The following is a 20,073-nucleotide window of genomic DNA, read 5'->3' on the forward strand; positions in this document are numbered from 1 at the left end:
AAGTGGAATGAAATGCTAATGCAATGGGTTAGTAGAATAAGGCTAAGGCTATGGGTTAGTATAAAACAAGAGAATAAAGTTAAAAAAATTTAAATATTAAAAAGTAAAAACGAAAAATATTAAGCATGAAGTGCACTAACAAACAAGTAACAGAGAAGAGACAAAGTGACAAGTGACAAAGTGATGAATTGCAGTTAAAGTGACATGTGCAGTGTGAAGGGGAGTGACCGGTGGAATGTTATAGTCAGGCAGTGGGGGACCGGGCTCTGTTGATGAGCCCGACTGCCGACGGGAAGAAACTGTTCGTGTGGCGGGAGGTCGTAGTCCTGATGGACCTCAGCCTCCTGCCAGATGGAAGGGGCACAAACAGTTTTTGTCTGGGGTGGGAGGGGTCGGCCGCGACCTTTTTAGCTCGCTTCAGAGACCTGGAAGCGAACAAGTCCTGCAGGGACGGCAGATTGCAGCCGATCACCCTCTCTGCAGAGCGGATGACACGCTGCAGCCTGCCCTTGTCCTTGGCTGTGGCTGCAGCGTACCAGACGGTGATGGAGGAGCAGAGGATGGACTCGATGATGGCCGTGTAGAAGTGGATCATCATCGTCTTTGGCAGGTTGAGTTTCTTCAGCTGCCTCAGGAAGAACAACCTCTGCTGAGCCTTCTTGGTGATGGAGCTGATGTTCAGCTCCCACTTGAGGTCCTGGGTGATGATGGAGCCCAGGAAACGGAAGGAATCCACAATAGTGACGGGGGAGTCACACAGGGTGATGGGGGAGGGTGACTCCCCCGTCACTATTGTGGATTCCTTCTGTTTCCTGGGCTCCATCATCACTCCATCATTTTCTTTATTTAGTCATTAAGTACTGCACAAATTACATGTTGACGTGACAGTGATTGTAAACTGTCATGTTTCAAAGATAGTAAGTAGTGGTATGTGTTGCTACACAATCCTCTGGGTTTGTTGTGTGTTATCTTTCAGACCGCAAAGGAAAGACAAACACATGAGAAGGTCTGAATGCATCCTCACATGAATCAAAACGAAATTTGAGCATCATCTGAATCCAAAATAAGCTATTTTTTTCACTAAATTAAGCTGTGTAGTGTTGCAATGGCAGAAAGCCGTAAGTTAGACAATAGAAACACATTTTATACCTTTACAGGGAGTTCACAGTGGTTTAATTGATATGAATTAATATTCAGTTATTTAATACACTCATTGAATTACATACTGTTATGGGATTTATTGTAGTTTACTATAACTTGAGTGTGTGTTGCAAAAAAGTACATAACTCCTCTGCCCCCATACACCATCAAGCCATGAGTCTCACCATTACACCAATCCCTATGTGGTTTAATGTGTTTTACATACAGCTTTAAATCTGGAGGATGGTTGTGGTTTGGATTTATGGTGCTGAAGAGTTTCTCAATGGTCTTGCGGTACTCCTTACATATGCCTAATTTCTAATCAGGGTTATGTACATAGCACTCCATCAAGAGCCCTTCAACATCGCTCAGAGAATGTTGACTTGGTAATTGAATTTGAACGTCGCTTATGATGGGAACATAAGCCAGATGCCAGGATGTTTATGGCGTTGTTGCTTTGTGGGCAGCAGTGTACACAACCTTCGTCTCTCACTGCAGCCAAATTTTCCATGGCCAGTGCAGCCTTACAGTCGAAATATCCCCAGTGATTTATAGAAACGAACTCGATGTTAGCAGCGATACGCATCATGGAGATAATTACTGGGCTGTGTCAGATGGGGGAAAAGAAAACAAGACTTAAATCTGTCTACTGTAATCATGTCTGAATAAAAATCGAAATAAATTAATGCAGATTATTCCCTTCATCTATGATGAGTATGAAAAAAGTAATGAAAATAATGATAATCATATTCTATTACCTACACCTCACCAGGTCTCAATTCTACTGAGTTGTAGTTGAAACTAGAAAGCGAGTGGAAGAGTGGAAAGTCCTGGTCCTGGTCCTAGTGTCGACTCTTACTCGTACTCCTGACCCATTACTGATACATTTTGGCCAGTATTTTGGGGGTATTACGAACATTATGTCACGATTTGCTTATGTTTAACTAGGAAACGCTACACTAACGGATGATGGGCCATGGATGAACTCTGGAAAATTAAGCTGAACCCAGAACTCTGATGTAATACTTATGTGACAATGTGGGACGTAGTGTGTCCTCTTTAGGCTCAGAGAAGCAGGGTGGAGGGTTTACTGGCAGCTTTGTGGTGGCAGATCTCAAAGATGAGGATTCTGTCCCCCGAAGTGAAACCAATATCTCAAAGAACACGCCGCTCCACTAACTAACAGCTGACTCTGCAGTCCCCTCTGGGCACAGTTGTTTCACATTAACTCTTTATTGTATCAATCATTTTTCCTGCTCTGTTTATCTGAGCTTCTCCAGCTAAATGTGTGGGTTTCTATTCCCCAATGGCCAGTTAAGATGTATTACATGACTTGTTTTGGATTACGCAAAGTACGAATGAGAGTAGAATTTGATAATTCAACATTACTGGTAGTTCCAAAAGGAGAATTATTCACTCAGTGGCAACATAAACTACTTGTATACACTGCTGCTCTCATCTGGGCTTGGACACCACAGCCTCGAGCTGCTGCTTTTGCAAAGTTGTGATAAAAAGAAGACAAGAAGTGTCTTACCAAGCCACAGCCCACTATAGTTTTATAGCAGATACCCCAACCACATAACGGCTGCAATGGATAAATGACAGAGCAATAAGATTTATAGTAAAAGCTTTTTGCATCCTCACTGAAATTCAGCCTCCGTGTCATCCAGAGCCGAAGCAGCTCGGCCGATCGCTGTGAGTGGATGCAGATGGGAGAGATGCCCGGCAATGGAAAACGGGGAATAAACTTGCTTAATGAAAGCATCATGGCACCGTGAAAAGCCAGTCAAAGCCATCAGTGAGAATGCCCCGGGGGTAGGAAGATGGGCTGGTGTGCGTGCTGGGGGCTGGAAACTTGCCTAAATGCAGGAGCTGTGTTGGCCCTCTGTGGACCGATGTCCACGTCCTCACCACGTAGCTCCTCCCTGGGAGCAGGCAGATGGCCGATATGTCACTTCACAGGTCCGTAACGCTGAACTATTTAAATAATTCCAAACGAAAGAGTGGAATGTTAAATCCCCCAAATACTCAAACATACCAAAATCTGGACGTCTCTGTTTTGATTTCTGATGATTCTTAGAGGAGAGGAGAGCACGGGACAAGCGATTCGCAAGGCCCATATGAAAGTTGTTCCAGAAAAAATAACATCTTACATTTTTGTAAATTTTTTAAGTTGTACTTTTTATTCAGAATTCTATCATTGTCATTCATTGTCATTTGAAGATCAATCACGGGAGGAGGGAGAGGATCTAATCATGGAGGGATGCATCGTATCAAAGGCGCGGAAACAAAGTAACGTCAAACAAGAAATCTGTCAATTTTACGCTATCTGGGAAGACGATATTAGAAAGAGCCCTGCGATTGTGTGATAGATCCCAATGTTGAGTGACTAAATCCAGGAAGGCCCACATTGTCAATGGACATGTTTCCTGTCTTTCAGAGGCAGACGGCCCTTTTTGACTCTTGTATCATCGTAGTCATGCTAAAATAACACACGTAATAGTTACTGCGTGTGGACAGAATGAGGCGTTTTCCTTTGCAGTATTGACTCTACTGACAGAAAGGCCATTTACAACTTCCAAATATATATCCTCCTGCTTCAACGGGCATATATGGGGAAGTATTTTCCACCGATCCATCAAGAAGGGAATCAAAGTGTGAGGGCCAGCGAAGTGCAAACAAGGCAAAGCTGGGTCGTGGCCTCTCCTCTTTGTCTCTGTTCCCAGGAGAGCGGATATTACAAATAGGAGATAAGGCAGATGAATTAAAGGCCGACACAAAGAGAAAAGATGCATGCAGGACAGACACACTCAGCTATTTTTCTCTTATCACTCATCTCCACCAAAACAAGTTATACAAATGAGAATAGTAACCACTTAAGGGCTGTCATATTTTCCAGGGAGTCAAAGCGATTAATCTTATCCACACATTATTATGAATGGTGGTAAAGTTGTATGAGTAGAACTTATTGTACAACTTTCCTTTCTCCTTGATTTTATATTTTTATTCTTTGTGCACCATGAATGGATACTACATATTTTGTCATCTAGCCAATTCCGTTTGCACTGACATGCTTTCATATTTCAGTGTTTACCCTCCTTAGCACCATTCAATGAATAACCTTTTCTGGGATTTTAGACAACCCGAGTACTAAACTTGATATTGTCTTGGGGATTAACTATTCCTTTAAAGTAGTGTTAATTGATGTTTTGGATCACTTTTAAATTGGTATCATTATACAAATCGACGTAGCAAACATGTTAAGAAATCGTATACTAGGCCCCCATGAAGAGCTTCCGGCTTTAAAGCAATTACTTAATTATTAACCTGTTAAATTGCAAATTGTAGCCCCTTTTAATATCCCTAATGTTGGCCCCCAACTATCTGACAATCCCGTCCTAACAGCTGCGGGGCTATTGATGAGCTCAGCTTTAAAAGCTGGTGTTAAGACACGCAACAACACTCAGGATCCTCAGTTGCATCAAAGGAAAGAGCGTAGAGGAAGGAAATAAAGCGCATACAGTCAGAATTAGTAAACGTTCATTGTTTAGAAATGTGACACAGTCTTTTCAGACCAGTCCTTACTGCCCAGAATAAATAGATTGAGAAAAAAAGGTGACAAGAAAGCCATTGCAAGTATTTTTCTTGCTGGTGTATATATGTGCGTCAAAAGGAAAGTGAATTAATGTCTTTTTGACTCCATTTCTGTGCTTTTCTGGGTTTATTTAACTTTGGAGCATGAGCCACATTGAACGTTTTCAGTGAGTGGCACGAATAACGAAAAACAAGAAGAGCCCTTGTAACCTTTCATGTGAGCATTCTTGGCAAATCCACGTTCACTTCCCTGAAACATTTTAAAGCTGCCCAGTTGGAAAGCTGTTGAAGGGGCTGGAGCTATAATGTATTAAGTGGCTCACAGATTGCTCAGGGGCACGTGGGTATCATTGAGTTCAGCATATTTTAGTCAAAATTGCCTTTTAATAGGTTCCGTTGAGCCGGGAAATATGTGTCTCTGCTCCTTCATACTAAAAGTGCACAGAAAGGCCTTTGATGATTCATGACAGCTCCGACCAATGCATTTAAATTGTTTGGTCAATAATTAGAGCTCTACAGACTCCCCCAGTAATGTTCATGGTGTTCCCTTCTGGTATGTGTTAGTGAGTGTGTTTGCATTCTTGTCTGGATGACAGATAAACCAGCTTTGCTTGCATGGAACGGCGTATTGAAGAATGGATTTGTGCACAGTGGGGAATGTGTAAACCATAGTGTCTGCAAATGTCCTCACTAGACCTCTTTGAGGTCCTCCGGGTCCCCACAAGATGTTATGTTTTACAAACGCAGCTCACAGAGTTTTACAGCAGCCATGAATCAGATTTTTATGTATTTATGAATTTATAATAAAAGCTCAAATGGATCTGAAAGCAAATAGCTGATGTCACATAATTTGAATACAAACAGCATTCATCCTCATCTCTTTTCAAATACTGCCCTGTATCACACTGAAAATGGACCTTGCAGAGGCTAATGTGAAAGTATTTAATATAATTTGCATATAAAAAGCTTTTGATTAGTAGCCCAGAAACATGAGTGGCACAGTTGTTTGAGCTTGGCCTTCTCTTTCGTGGTTGTAACTGAGGAGAAAGAAAAAGAAACTTTTTAACTTTCTGTGTGCGTGGGCCTTGTTTACGCAACAAGATAATTAACCTGTAAAAGTTAAGTCCATCGGTAAACCATGCTATAATAGTACTATTTCATAACATTTTTCTATTTGTGTAATGAAACGATGTATCTGTTGCACCCAAAGAGAATAACAAATGAAGTCACAAAACAGCAGAGGCTGTTTGTTTTTCTTCACTTATTATTTTCACCTCTTTTCCATTTTCCTCTCAAGTGCACTCAGCAGAGAGGACACATGACAATTCAAAGGAGGTCTAACTGAAAACTGCACAATTTAGAGACAGCAATTTTATGTGGAAAAAGAGAGGCGTGCACTTAGTTACACATCCAACAACACTGGCGGTGGCTTTGTTGGGGGCGAATATTTTCCATTAAGAAATTCATGAGCTTGTAAACAGCTCAGGACCTGGGAAGCATAGTTACATCAGGGATGATAACCAGCATGTTTGTACAAAATACTAGTTGTTATGTTTTCATTGACATACCTGGATTTTCTGCACAAGAACATCTCGCGGGTCACTTTGTAATAAGATCGCCTAGAAGTCACCTCAGCTCCAACAGTTACAACTTTTTCAGTATTTTCAGATTAAGTAAGTGTTACTGTGTGTGTTCCTGGCTGCGGCTTTAAGTGCTTGGCAACCTCAGTGTGAGCATGCAGGTGCACACTGAGCGGTGTGCTGGTGAGGATGAGTCAGTACAAAGCCACAAACTTTAAAGGGCCACCTGTGAACGGACATAAAGATGCCATTGTGCTAACCATATGTGAGCTGAGAGATCATTATGTTGCGCTCCGCTTGCATTTCTCTTTGAGGTGATGCTGCTCACTGTGACTGATGCTAACATCATCGGCCGACGACATCTTATGTGCTTGCACGCAATAGATTGTAAATTAAAAAAACATTAAGAAAAGACAGAATTCTGATTCAGGTTGGGAATAATAGGTTAAGTTCTAATTAAAAATACTACCAAGAAGCGAAGGACCTAACATAAAGTAAAGCACGGTTGGAAAATAATGGGCCATTAAAAAGCCTAAAAGGGTCTTACCAAGTCATCGTGCTTATTTGAACTGTGATTACTCACCATCTTGGTCCATTAAAATATAGTATGATGAAACTACTCTGGCTCCAAAACTAGTCTGCATTACAGAGTAATTACTTGAGTGTATATTTATAATGCCATATTTTATCTCTTCTTTTTATACCTTTAATTGGGTTGCAAGAACCTGGCATTCATTTTGCGTTCCCCCCGCTGATGCCAGAGGTTTTAAAGTTAACCTTCCTGGAAAGCATTGGTTATTTTGCTTAATATGAGGCCTGCTGTTCTTCACTTTATTGCGTCTTTATTTCTGTGGAAAAACTGTCTTTTATGATCAAGGGTAATCCATAACAGAAGGATACTAACCCATAAGGTAAGAACATTAAAAAGTATTTCTTATGATAGTCAACATGTCAATTAAAAAGGTATTACATAATTACGTGCAAGAACATTAGTGATCAATGCACGCAAATACCAGGAAACTGACAACTTCCTTCTCAGAATTATTGACACCAATTATTCACGACTTGAACAGGAAGCCGGGCAGCGTCCGGTTCACTTCATGTCCTCCTGTTTACTGCATTGTTTATCCTGTGTCTCTTCCTCGACGAGTTTATTCATCATGAACACTTCAATCGCCTTGCCCTTCACACTGTACTAAATAGTCTTTCCTTTTCACATTTAAGTTGGTTCCCATGTGTTTGGAAAGCAGTTCAATCCTCACCAGCTTATGCTGCGACTCATCAGCATCCCAGAGATCCTCCCTCCGTTCCCTCAGGATGCACAGCTGCTTTTCTGCACTCTGCTTGCTGGAAAGTCTATTTTTGTGCAGATAATATTAGCTACATCCCCTGTTTACTCAATAATGAAAACTGAACCATTGTAGGTGCAGCAGGCAGGGTCTCTGGTGGCCGAGAGCCACAGCTACAGGCAGACAGTTTAAAAGGACATTCCCTCAAAGACAGAGGATATCTATCTATCTCTGTGTGTACCTTATCTCATTGTAAAGTGCAACCCTTAGCATTAGTGCATCCTTTTCACAGAAATTGGAACCCGCTGTCGCTATTATTACAATAGAAACTGAAAAAGAACTCTTTCATAAACGATAAGGTCGACACAACAATGATACATATATTTCTAAATCCTAAACGTGAAGGAATAATGGATGTAGACAGCATAAATGTACTCACACATTCACACATGTTGGATTGAGATTTGTAGCCCTTCCATATTGTTTTGAGGGGTAATGTGGCCAAATGGAGCGGTTAACTTTTGATGCCTTTTATAAAGAGAGTGTGGAAGTGATACAGTTTGGAGTTCACTTTAATCTAACTTAATCTTACTTGTTTCCAAGCAAACCCTCAATGAGTAACTTGTAAAGTGGGAAATATCTTTCCCCCCGTTGCTGCTTTGTGACTCAACATGAATAAGGTGGAAGTGGTGTGAGGCAACAGAGGCCGGTGCCTTCCTCCGGGTTACGAGTGCATAATGTTTGTGCGAGTTCATGTTGAGTCACAGATCCTCTTCCAAACCGAACTGGACCGGGGCCACGTAACATCTTGAAACTGTGCTACAAATGAGATTGAAAACCTCACTCACTGCGCAGCTCCGTCTCACCTCAACCACGGATCGACGCTTGCCGTCTAAATGGGGAAGAATCTGAAGCAGCAGACCTTTATTATCCACTGACATTAACTAGAGGCCGTCGCTCTCATCACCTTCCACGCACTCCGGATCAACAACATCCTCTGTGATAGCAGAGGAACCGACTGCCTTCCTTGGCATCGTGTCATACACAGGGAGATATTTTTAGGCCGTCCTGCATGAATCAAGCAGTGTTCACTGTTCTCTCTGTGGGGCTGTTCAGATCTACCTGATTCTAAGGTTGCTAATAGCCTTTCTAATAAAGGCCAGATTGTGGGAAACTGGTAGTTAATGTGACCCGGCTGTGGCTTGCTGACAGACGTTCCCACCAGCAATGTTGGACAGAGGCTGCTCCATTTTCCTATCCACAGGAAAAATGCTATTTGCTCCCTCAGTGCTGCAGACTATTTACTTTGCATTATTTTCCCCTGGGAGATTTAATAGCCTTCTATCTTGCTCTCGCCATCAGCTGGGAGATTCAATGACTCCATTTTGAATTTGAGTCCATTTACTGCCTGTGCGGCTGCAGGGCAAAGTCTTCAGACATGGACACAAGAACCCAGTCATATGAGACAAATGACAAACGTGTTTTATCGTGCAGATTATCTTCAAGGTCTCAGGTTTTAGAGACATACACGCCCTTGGATAGTGTCAATGAGACAAGACCCTACAGGGGTATTGATTTAAATCTTTACGTGTAATCTGATTGTATGAGTATCTGAAAAAGTGACAAACCATTACATCATTCAGAAGTTTATCTCAAAGACTTCCTTCCTCGCACATGTTGGCGCTTGTTTTAGCTGTGTATACCTGGACTGGCACTCGGGGGTCCGGGCTTTATCTCAAACCTTGTCTGATATTCAACATCTACATTTGGTAGAAAAATACTGGAGTGGAAATGACATTACATTACATGTCTTTTAGCTAATGCTTTTATCCAAAGCGACTTACGATAAGTGGATTTCAACCATAAGGTTAAAAACTCAAAAGATCAAGAAACAAGAAGGTACAATTTCATCAAATAAGCCAATTTATAACTTGCTATAGATAAGAGCCATTATAAATATAAAAGTGCTACAACATGTTAGTGTTTTTTTATCAAGGTAGAGTCTGAAGAGGTGAGTCTTTAGTTTGCAGAGGATGTGAATGCTCTCTGCGGTCCTGATGTCTTCAGAGAGCTCGTTCCACCATTTCGCAGCAAGGACAGCAAAGAGTCGTGATTATCCACAGCATAAACAGAGAGAAGGGGATATCCATTAGGGGCTCCCTTCCAGTCTTTAACTTTATATGAGCAGTTCCTCTGAATAATATATATTTGTAATATCAGTAAAAAGCTGCTATGCTCATTTTCACCATTGACAACTGATCATCCAACCATGCCAACACACAGAAAATCATCATCCGAGTCACAAAGAGGGTTTTGAATAACCGAAGAGACAGCTATTTTTTCAGGAGTTCAGGGAAACAAAAAACGCCCTAAAAGGCGAGGTGGTCAAACACAACTCCAAAAGAATCTTCTCTTGAGCATCAACATCAAAACTCAGTCAAGTGATCTGACGGAGTGTAGAGGCCCCCATCTCGCCCCACCTGTTGCCTCTCACTCTCAATATGTCAAATAACGCTGCTTGGTCAGATGTCACTTTCTAATCCCATGTGCCTGCAGGAAAGGGTTTGATATTTTGGAACTAGAGCAGCAGAGAGGTGCAGTGGTTTATCATATTCTATAGATTGGATGCAAGAGTGAACTGATTTTGAGGATAGCAAAGTTGTGTTGATTTATTTAATAACTTAAAATCAACCACTTGAAACTATAGTTATCGTGGCAATTTGCATTACTCTTGGCTAATTTAATATTGCTCTATTGCTATGCGCTGTACTCTGCCTTTAACGTCACATCCCGTCCACCTAAATCACATTACAAAGCCTCTAATTGGCATCCAGCACGCACCCTAAAACCTCAGACACAACGGGAACATGGTGAAACATTCCTGTCTCCGTTGCCCTCTGTTAGTGGAACAAGCTTGCCTGCGTGAGACCCTTTATTTCAGGCGGCCGGGTGATTATTTGTTCTGGGTCTGCTTTGGTGCCAGCAGAGCCAGCAGGTGAGGACTACACAGCCAGAGCATCCTGCCTCGGAAATTTATGGATTCATTTTGCTGCATTTTTGCTGTGAACGTAGAAAAAATGAAAAAAGATGTGAATCAAGTTCACCCTTCCACTAGCGCACTATGGTGTGCTGAGCTTAGAGGGAGACAAAAAGTCACAATCCCTCATAAAACATCTGCTCTGCTACGGTGGAGCTGAGGCACAAGCGTCCCTCACAGTGGGACAGTGTGATCGGGGATAATCAGCTCAATAAAAGTGCATCTGCCTTTCACACTGTTGTATTCGGGGACCTCAAGAGGACGCAGTGTACTGTTTATTTACGTGTAGCTCCGCTTGACAAATACTTTCACGGGAATGAACATTAATATATTCCTCTTTAAATGCTTGAATGCGTGAGCGCATTGAAGGGAAATACCAAATTCATTTTGCAGGGAAATAATTCTCATGTTCGTGGACACATCTGCTTTTGTAATATGTTGAATTTACACATCTCAATAAAAGTCAACTCAAAGTGCTTTACACATTTTAGAACTGAACCATGACAACTGAGGAAGTCTCACCTGTTGATAAAGGCCACACGATGCAGCGGAGACCAAAAATTGAATTGGAAAGAATTAAGAATAAATGTAAAAAGGAACCTGCTGCGGCGCCACTTGCTTGTACATTTGACAAAAGTACTGAAAAGGGATGCAGCTGAGGTGGAAATGAGAGGCTATTTCAGTCCTGATCATTATTTTTCTACCTTGTTCCTGCATGTCAGCTCTGCACATTGTGATTAATATAAACATCTGAGCAGAAAGGCGTCTCTCAGAGTATTTAAAACAAGCTCAGTTATTTGATTAAACAGGACCAGACCGTTTCACTCTACTACTGTATATTTGCCGTCCACAGTAGTGATCCAGGTGACACCGCATAAGAGCTGGAATAATATTCTTTGGATTTCCTGATTTTTGTAATGAACAATATTTTATTACGCAGAAGCTAAATCCATCCATGAAGTGGACATTTGGCAAGCATCTATTTTTATGTATTGCATTAAGCTCACTGTGGAAAATAACAATATTGGCTTCCCCAATTTTGTAAATTACATGGCAGAAAGTACAACGTCTTAAATCTAAATTTGGTTGTTTCTGGCTTGGTGAACATGTTTTGGCAGAACAAATTGTAACAGTTTCTTTTTTGAATACAGTTTTTCAGGACATGATGCCTTGGGAACAGAGACGAGCAAAGTAGGCTCAGGCTGTGTGGGCAGCAGAGGGCCGACCTCAGGAGGGGACACAAGGTCTGAATGTGCTCTCACATGAACCGGCTGAACCAGTGCAGAGCTTTTCCATCCATATCCAACAACTGCATGTTGACTGTAGTGTCAACCTATATTTATTTTTTATTCATTGTAAGATATTGGCCTAATTGACGATCTGGTCTTATACATAATGATCTCAGTTTCCACGGCAACGAAACCAGAACATTGCTTTTTAGTCATGAAAATTCATGAAATATTATGTGGTCCAAATTTTAAATATAAGTATTGAATGGTTTGCCACAACATTCAGTATTAACATTCATGGCTCAGGCAGGATAAATTGTACCACAACTTTTCTTCCTAAACCATCCGCGGGTAAACATTTTTAACATTATTGGCTGTCATCTTCAGCCTCGGCTGTTCTGACGTTGCTGCCTGTTGTATACAGTGCTTTAAGAAATGAACGACTCTTGTGTTCAGTGATTTGTTCACTCAAACTTTCAGCTTGACTTATAGCGCCATAAAGATCCTCGGTTCTTAGCCGACATGAACAGAATCGGTTCATATGGCTCCGTGTTCATGGTGGAACAGTGCAGCTTCAAGTCGGTGGTCGTCCCAGGCCTCTGCGTTACACCTGACTGCTTTTCCCATCTGTCCGACCCCGTCTGTCTCCAGTTTGTCCCCCGGCCGAAGCAGCTCACCCCCCCGCCGCCCGCCTCAGCTCTGCATAGGTACAGGTCTGTATGTTGCCTGGGAGGAAGTGGAATGTTTTTACAGGGAAATTTGGGATTAGACGACTATTGCGGGATTTTCATTCCATCTCTCGGTAGCTGCGGCCCAAAGGAAGCCTCTCTTATTTTTTCTTACATAAGTAAGCAATTACAAGTGTGGATTAAAGAGATTCATCCAACGCAAGAATAACATACTGGACTTTGTGACCAAAAATTGCAGTACAGTGACCATGACTGAGCTGCAGAAAGGGTCTGTGAAAAAAAGACTCCTCCTCCTGCTGCCACTGATATCCTACCATAACAATTTGGAATTACAGCAATTTTCTTTTCACAGCTTTCGAAGCAGTTATTCATCAACGTAATCTGATCCCCATGTTTATCCTCCATTTTATGACAAAGCTAGAATGTTGGGGATAAATTGGGGGGGGGGGGTGAACATGCCGACCAGATATTATCCCGAGTTCCCAAATGTTATTGGTATTTTCTTCGAAAAACACAGCGTGACCTTGGCGTGCCCTTGCCCTTGGAATGCATTGTGTCTCAGTATTTCTCATGGGTTACATGTGACTTCGCGACGGGGATAAGTGGACATTTATTGTCCACGTCAATACGTATCACACGCAGCGGACCCCGAGGGGAACTTCCTGTATTTTTGAAACCCGGACGAGTAGCTGTTGATAACACGAACGTGTCGGCGCCAGCGGAGAAGGTGACATTAGCGACCACTCAGAGGAAGGGGAAGTCAATCAGCAGAGCGAGAGGCGGGAGGACAATAGCTGCGTGGCATGAGAGGAAATCCAAGTGGAGCAAGTGGGAGTAAACACACACATACAAGGTTCTTCTGTCTCCAGGTCAGAAGCAGTGAGGAGCTGTGTTTGCCCGTGCATGCGTCGGTGCTCAGTTGGGCACGTCGTGGCTCTGCGCATTTTGCATACGCGCGTGTGCGAGCGTGTGTGTGTGGAATCGCACAGTTGTCTGTTGCGCACCTGTCAGGGCCAGTAGTGAGTCAGCTGCGGCGAGAGGTTGAGCTGTATTCCCTTACACACGGCTCAAAGTTGCCTTAACCTTTAACACAAAAGGCTGTGACGTCTGTGCGCTGCTGCTAATCCTGTGAGGAAAGCCATCTGAATGTCGTGTATTCTTCTCGCGGCCATCAAAATCTGATTTAAAACGTGTGGTTGTGGTCACTGGGGAAACCATTCAGAGAGCCTCACTTCATTGTAAGGGCCTTTAGGACGTTGTAAGTAGCATCCAGTTCAATTAAAGGGACCCAAGGCCCACAAGTAATCATTTAGTAGAACTGCTGTCCGTCTTTCAGTATTTTTAGTTGACGGTCCATGTCTGTTCTATGCAGCATGAAGCAGACCAATGGGGTTACAGTTTTTAGTGGCAACATTTTGTTGTTTAATTTACTTTGTCAGAGCAAATCTCCCAGTGAAAGAGGCCAAATCACACACTGAAACATGAGAGGAATGAGGACAGGTCAATAAGCTCACTGTGCAAGAGGTCACTGCAGAGCGCGTGTTCTGCATGACGGCATTTCAACCCTGCAAAGTTTTGGAATACAGAAAAAGAAGGCTGCTGGAAGAAAACTTTTAATTTGTAAAAGAATGTTACATTTTCAAATCAGGTTGGCATTGATGGTCTGTTGGTTCACGTATCTCGTATATATTACCATGTCATTTTCTACAGATATTCACGGTTGCTGCATCATCAAATAAATCACAGAAAAAACGTTTTGAACAAATGGCTGCAAAACTAGCGACATTCAGCCTTCACTTCCTGTGACAATATGCAAACAAACCGTATGGTGGTGAACACGGTAAACACATTACACATCAGCATGTTTCTATTGACTTTGTAAATAAAAAGAGGTTAAGCAACTAAGTACATGATAGATGAGCTTGATGTCTTGTTTAACGGAGACAAGTAGGAAGGAAAGTGAAGTTGGTAAACTGCATCACGGTGAACCGTCGGATACATTAGCTTTTGTTTAGAGCGGCGTAAGTGAGGTATTATAAGGAAGATGATTCACCAGTCTGGAGGTGGTCACGGCACTAGGGAAGTTGTTTGGAAGACTCACCTGTTGTTGAACTGTCACTATTTTGTTCAATTATTTTAGACCACTGATTGAATATCCTGTGGGAGGGAGAATCACAGCAAAACGTATTTGAAAGTCGTTTAGCATAATACCCATACAGCTCAAATTCAGTTTCCAAACTGATCAGTGTCTGACCCGCGTGTCTGACCCGCGAGGGTGAGTTACACTCTCGGCTTTGCGGGGCTTAAGGTGAGCAGCAGCATCATTTTGAACTAACAGAATCCAGGATATCCTGGTTAACCAGCAAGGCGCCGATATCCATCTTATCTAAACAGAGAGGAGAACCCACGCCTGTGATCCTGTGGGTTCTGACAAATGGGAATGTGGATGTTTGAGGTGATCTCATGAAAACAAGAATGACTCCATTGAATTGCCGCGATGAGAATCGCTTTCATATCATTTGCTTGTAAGTTTAAGTCTATTAGGACATGTAAGCCAAAACATCACTATAAGGGGGAGGAAGCTGACACCTTACTCTCATTTATTCTGCAGTACATCTCACACCAGCGCAAACCAAGTGAGTTCGTACATGAACGTGTGTGTCATGTTACACACTGAAACCAGCCGCCGTGTTGATGTGAAACTTTAGTGACTACGAAGGCCCTGCCCCGACTGCACAATGAAGACATCCTTAGAGATGGCCGGTGTTTACTGCCGGGTTGTCAGGGTGTCCTCCACAGTCGGGCAATAAGGAAGGGCGGTATTTGTTCTGGCTGTGGAAGAGGTTTTAATCAGACGTTTTGTGACACGTGAGCAAACTATTTGCCCCTGCCACCCATCTCCCCACGTCCCTGAGTGGTTTCTGTCCTCATCTCGGGTCTGCCGACACACAGCTTCTCAGGTCATAAAAAACGTGTCTGTTTGAAGGGTTTACGGTGATTGAAAGCATGAATGATCTCCAGCCCAGTGACTTTTTATGAGTGTTGTTGCTATACATCCAAATGGCTTAAAACATCTGTCTTCATACATGCTACAAACACCTTTTAACAAATGAAACTCGTATGAAAGTCACGTGTAATAGTTTTCTCTCACTTGCTCTTCTGTTGTGTTCTTTTCCAGAATGTGAAAGAAACACAGGCAAGTCAGAGCAGATTGCTAAGATTTGGGCAAAGTGTAATGTCTAATTGTTGCATCATCTGTTTTATCTGCGCTAACAAGGCCGTTATTGAAATGAAACGGTGGAGATGAGCCAGGAAAAGGTGAAGATTACACAGCGTGAGCCATTCATGACACAATCCATCCCTTCATCGCTCTGAGCTTTCCACACTTTCAGCACCATGAAGTAAAGAGGGGCATGTGAGGGCTGGATGAGGGCTGAAAGGGCGGCAAGAGTGCCGAGCTAACTGATGCATCGAAGTGATGCATCTCTGCACAGCATTGTGCATTGTGCTTTGACATGAAACCCCCCCCCCCCCATTGTGAGGACACACTGTCGAGTCAAGATGCAACAAAGACTGATTATTTTCTGAGAGGGAAAGTTCAGGTCCCAGCCTGTCGATACTGCAGTGTGTCAGGCTGCTATGGATATCACACCTCTTCAAACAACGATTTGTAGATGACGAATACTTACTAAATCAACGGCCCTCATGCTCTTGGTGCCCTCAGGTGTTGCCAATTGTTTTATCTCTCCAAAGGCAGCACCTGTGAAATCTTCTGCTGTGATAAATGGCCGTGCTGAACTTTAGTGCCCCTGCCAAAGTTTCTCTGGTATCGCAGTATTCTTTTCCCACATGATCAGTTTTTCAAACTTCAACTGCCATTAGATCTTTAAAGCATCAGTAAATGTATTCGATCATTAAACAGAATTTTCTAAATGGCTTTTGAACAGAAAATCTCCTTCTCATTGAAAGAGGGTTTAGCACTGATTGCTGGAACAACGGTCTGCAGCAGAGTCGGATGCATTTTCTTGCGTTCACGTTAAAGGACGAATCAGTGGTTGAATTTAATGGAAAGTAACAGCAATGATGCTGAATAACGGGTTTCTCTCCCGTCTACTCCTGTCTGACGTTTGTTTACAGATGGAAAAAAGCTTCATGTAAGACGAACAATAGAGGCATCACACTCTCACTCTGTCACGGGGCTTCAAATCACAGACAAAGTAGTTTCGCAGTAAGTAATCAGAAGTGATTTACGGACGGCTTTACGTGATTCAGTTGACCCTCCGCTGTGTAACCTCCGTGATAACGGATCACATCAGCAGCGGCGCTTCATTTATTCGCTTGTCTCATGCAACAAAGTGCCTTTCGTTTTGTCTCTCACAGTCTTGAGGAAGCTCATGATGCTAGAGCCACCGGTGCCCCGTTCCTCTAACGCTGTGGGTGCCCTGCTGATCATCTCGCCCCCCTCTAACTCCCGGCTCTGGTTCCTCAGTTGTCGGGCGCGGGCCGCAGGCACAGTGATGAAGCGGCTGACGACATTGATGTGGTAGCTGCGAAAAGCCAACAGCTTTGTGACACAGTGCTGAAAGGCCTGGTTCAGCCTCTGGCTGCCTTGCTGCTGGACAAAACTCTTCAGGGAGGGTTGCAACGAGATGTCCGTGATCAGCAGCTTGTGTGCCGGTGGCATGTAGTTCCTCATGCGGGTTAGAAAGGCACCTAAACACGCAGCAGAAGCATAACGATGAGTCCTTTTCAAAGTGCTCCGCAACTGTTGTGATCGGTCCAAGGGGAGAAAGAAGAAAACATCCATCTTACCACTTTTCGCTTCATGTTTGACTCCAAAAAGTTCGTCGAAGGAGTGAAGCAAGCTGCTCTGTGCAGCACTCCCCCCTGAATACTCCATGGGCTCCGCCTGGACCCCTTCATAGACCAGTCCCTTTGGGATGCACGGGTTGTCTTTCCACCTACGTATGTGTTCATGGACACACACACACACACACACACACACACAATTACACAACTCAAAAAGCATGTTTCACTTTAAAAAAAAGAGAGTAATTAGTCAGTCAAATGAAAACAAAGTACCCGGACAAGTAGATCCTCATTATGCCGTAGAACACCGAAGGCTCCACGTAAACTTAAGAAAAATCACATTCATCAAAATACTAGTTATAACATACAGTCAATGGGAAACATTAAGTATTTCATTTAAAATTAGAGTGATCACCTTGCATCAGTTTCAGTTTATCTGTCATGTCCTGTATCGATTGGCTGATGACCTCCAGGCCTCCGGCCACAGTCTCAGTGTCTCCACACCTGACACCGTTGATCACAGCGGGAATGTTCTGCAACACAAGTAATTAAGTGGCTTTGTCTGAGCTGTCCCCCTTCCAATTCATGTCGGACTGTATTATTTTTAAACAGCGATGCTTAAATTACTCATTTTTGGGGTCAATATTCACCCTCAATGCAGGAACTGCTGCCAGCTCCACCAGCAGAGTGACCAAGAAGAAACCTCTGGTGCTGTCTCCACCGGGGAGGCTCACCAGCACCTCCAGGTTCCTGCGTGTTACACGTACAACAGTGACCTTTGCATTCATACAAATATTTTGATGCATCACTTATGGGGGACAGAAATGTACTTACTCCATGTCAAAAGGACTGGTACAGGATACGTGCAGATGGAGATGAAAAAGAGAGAGAACAGATTTAATACCAGACATTTCAGAGGGAAACCCGGGGAAAAGGCAGAAGCTAACTGGGCGTACCCCAATGGATCCTTCTTCTTCCAGTTGGCCAGTACCGCATCTGCATGGGTGAGAATTGGGGGAAGTCCTAAACGCTGTGACACCTCCCAGTATGGGACCGCCAGGTTACGTGGTAGTGTCTTAGAAGAAATTCATTCATGTAAATGGTATATTGCAGAGCAACCGACAGCCGGCAGGGAGGGAATGAGTCGGTAGAAAAGGAGATACCTCCACTGTGTTGTTCTCTCCCTCCTGCCACATGTAGCCCATGGTCATTACACTGAGGGCCAGGTGGGCCAAGCGTAACTCGCGGTGCTTCAGCAGAAACCGGTTGCTCAGCTGTGGCATCTGAACAGACGGGGTATTAACAGGGACCAATGGCTCCATAGAGAATCGTTCCTGTCACTTTATCGTCCCCGCCTACCTTGTTAATAAGAAAGCGCAACTGGCGGGAGTGCACAAGCTCCGGGACTCGCAGGGCAATGTCCATCCATGGCTTGTAGTACGGTGGTAGCTCTTCCTTTGTGTCCATCAAAATAAATTGCGATGGTCACCATGACGAATGGAAATTAGATAAAGTAGTGCACAAATGTGAAGTAGAAAATAAGTTATCCCTCTACGTCCATTTTAAAATCCCTCCCAAAATTAGCATTTAATCTGTTATGTTGCTATGTGAACCTTTTATAAACACATATTCCCTCGACCAGTTGGTTTCAATCAATACCTCAGGTCACCAGTTCACAGTTTCATAACTTCTAGGCTGTAAGCATCGCTTCCACCAGTCTGAGCTACATTTAAGGTTAGCTACAAGACAATCCAAGATTTGCTGATAATTTTACATTTCATTAAGGCTGCTTGTTCACAAGGGAAACTAATCCATCCACCTACCAGAGGATCCGGGAGGATGAAACCAAGCTCTTCAGAGACATGGTAGGACTCCAGAGAGAAAAAAGGTTTGGCGTCTGGTTCAGCAGCAGCCATAGAGAAAGGAACTGAGACCACGCTGACAGCAAGGATCGTGCGACTATCTGAATGGTTCGAGAGCCGACGATGCGTCTGGACTCCGGCACAGAGTTCACTTTAAAGCTGCTGTCCGTAGCAGTTACACATTGATCCCTCACTTCGGATATTGCGCAATTCTAAGGTTAAGTTTGGCAAACCGTATCAATGCTTCACCATAAATCAGAAGTGTAAGTAGAAGATGTCCACTGACATCACTTTTTCCACTTACACATAATTATAATAAAAAAAAAAGAATGTTTAAGACTAAACATTACATCACATAAGCTTTGCATTTAAAGAACCCATGTTGAATTATACAACTGTACAGATTTATTATTTGAACTTACTCATAAGTTCCCAAAACATTTAGAAGATCAATTAGAGTACATTATAAGACTATTATGGTAAATAAGATGCATTACAGTAGATTATAAGGTGTCATTAGTTGGAACTCAGTGTAATAATACACTGAGTACTCAGGTCCTGCGTAACATCAATATTCGTTTTGGGGACCAAAGAGAAGCTTTCATTGTCATTGTCTTCATATTGGATTGCGACAGCCTGTTTTAAAGTGAGCATTTACCAAACAACTAATCAAGGCTGACAGATAAAGGAGTGATGCTGATACAGTAGCTTGCATTCTTCAGATTCCTGAGATATAACTTACGTATTCTATGCAGACCGGATGGCACGCGGCAGATGGTGTAACGTCTAAACGAGGCTTGTTTTGGACAGAGCCTTAAACTGATGTTGCAGGAGGCAAAATTAG

At 43.0% G+C, this 20,073-nt stretch overlaps 1 protein-coding gene across 1 annotated transcript; it reads right to left on the reverse strand.

The window, feature by feature from the left end:
• Positions 1 to 16,578: 16,578 nt before the first annotated feature.
• On the reverse strand, positions 16,579 to 19,385 carry ido1 (indoleamine 2,3-dioxygenase 1). Its single transcript, XM_040195926.2, has 10 exons — positions 19,191 to 19,385; positions 18,727 to 18,822; positions 18,531 to 18,650; positions 18,324 to 18,442; positions 18,202 to 18,216; positions 18,018 to 18,117; positions 17,783 to 17,900; positions 17,641 to 17,692; positions 17,371 to 17,519; positions 16,579 to 17,271 (listed from the first exon to the last, which is right to left on the reverse strand). Exons 1-10 carry the CDS (start codon positions 19,281 to 19,283, stop codon positions 16,889 to 16,891), a joined length of 1,245 nt encoding a protein of 414 aa, XP_040051860.1. The 5' UTR covers positions 19,284 to 19,385; the 3' UTR covers positions 16,579 to 16,888.
• Positions 19,386 to 20,073: the final 688 nt, after the last annotated feature.

Source organism: Gasterosteus aculeatus, chromosome 13 (assembly GCF_964276395.1).
Source record: "Gasterosteus aculeatus chromosome 13, fGasAcu3.hap1.1, whole genome shotgun sequence".
NCBI classification, from domain to species: domain Eukaryota; kingdom Metazoa; phylum Chordata; class Actinopteri; order Perciformes; family Gasterosteidae; genus Gasterosteus; species Gasterosteus aculeatus.

Excerpts from the sequence above, each read along its gene's own strand:
- ido1 (XM_040195926.2), bottom strand. The coding sequence starts at position 19,283 with ATGGCTGCTGCTGAACCAGACGCCAAACCTTTTTTCTCTCTGGAGTCC. Across the intron at positions 17,901-18,017 it reads CAGCAGTTCCTGCATTGAGG|AACATTCCCGCTGTGATCAA; the intron begins GTGAATATTGAC and ends CTTGTGTTGCAG. Across the intron at positions 17,693-17,782 it reads TAAACTGAAACTGATGCAAG|TTTACGTGGAGCCTTCGGTG; the intron begins GTGATCACTCTA and ends ATTTTTCTTAAG.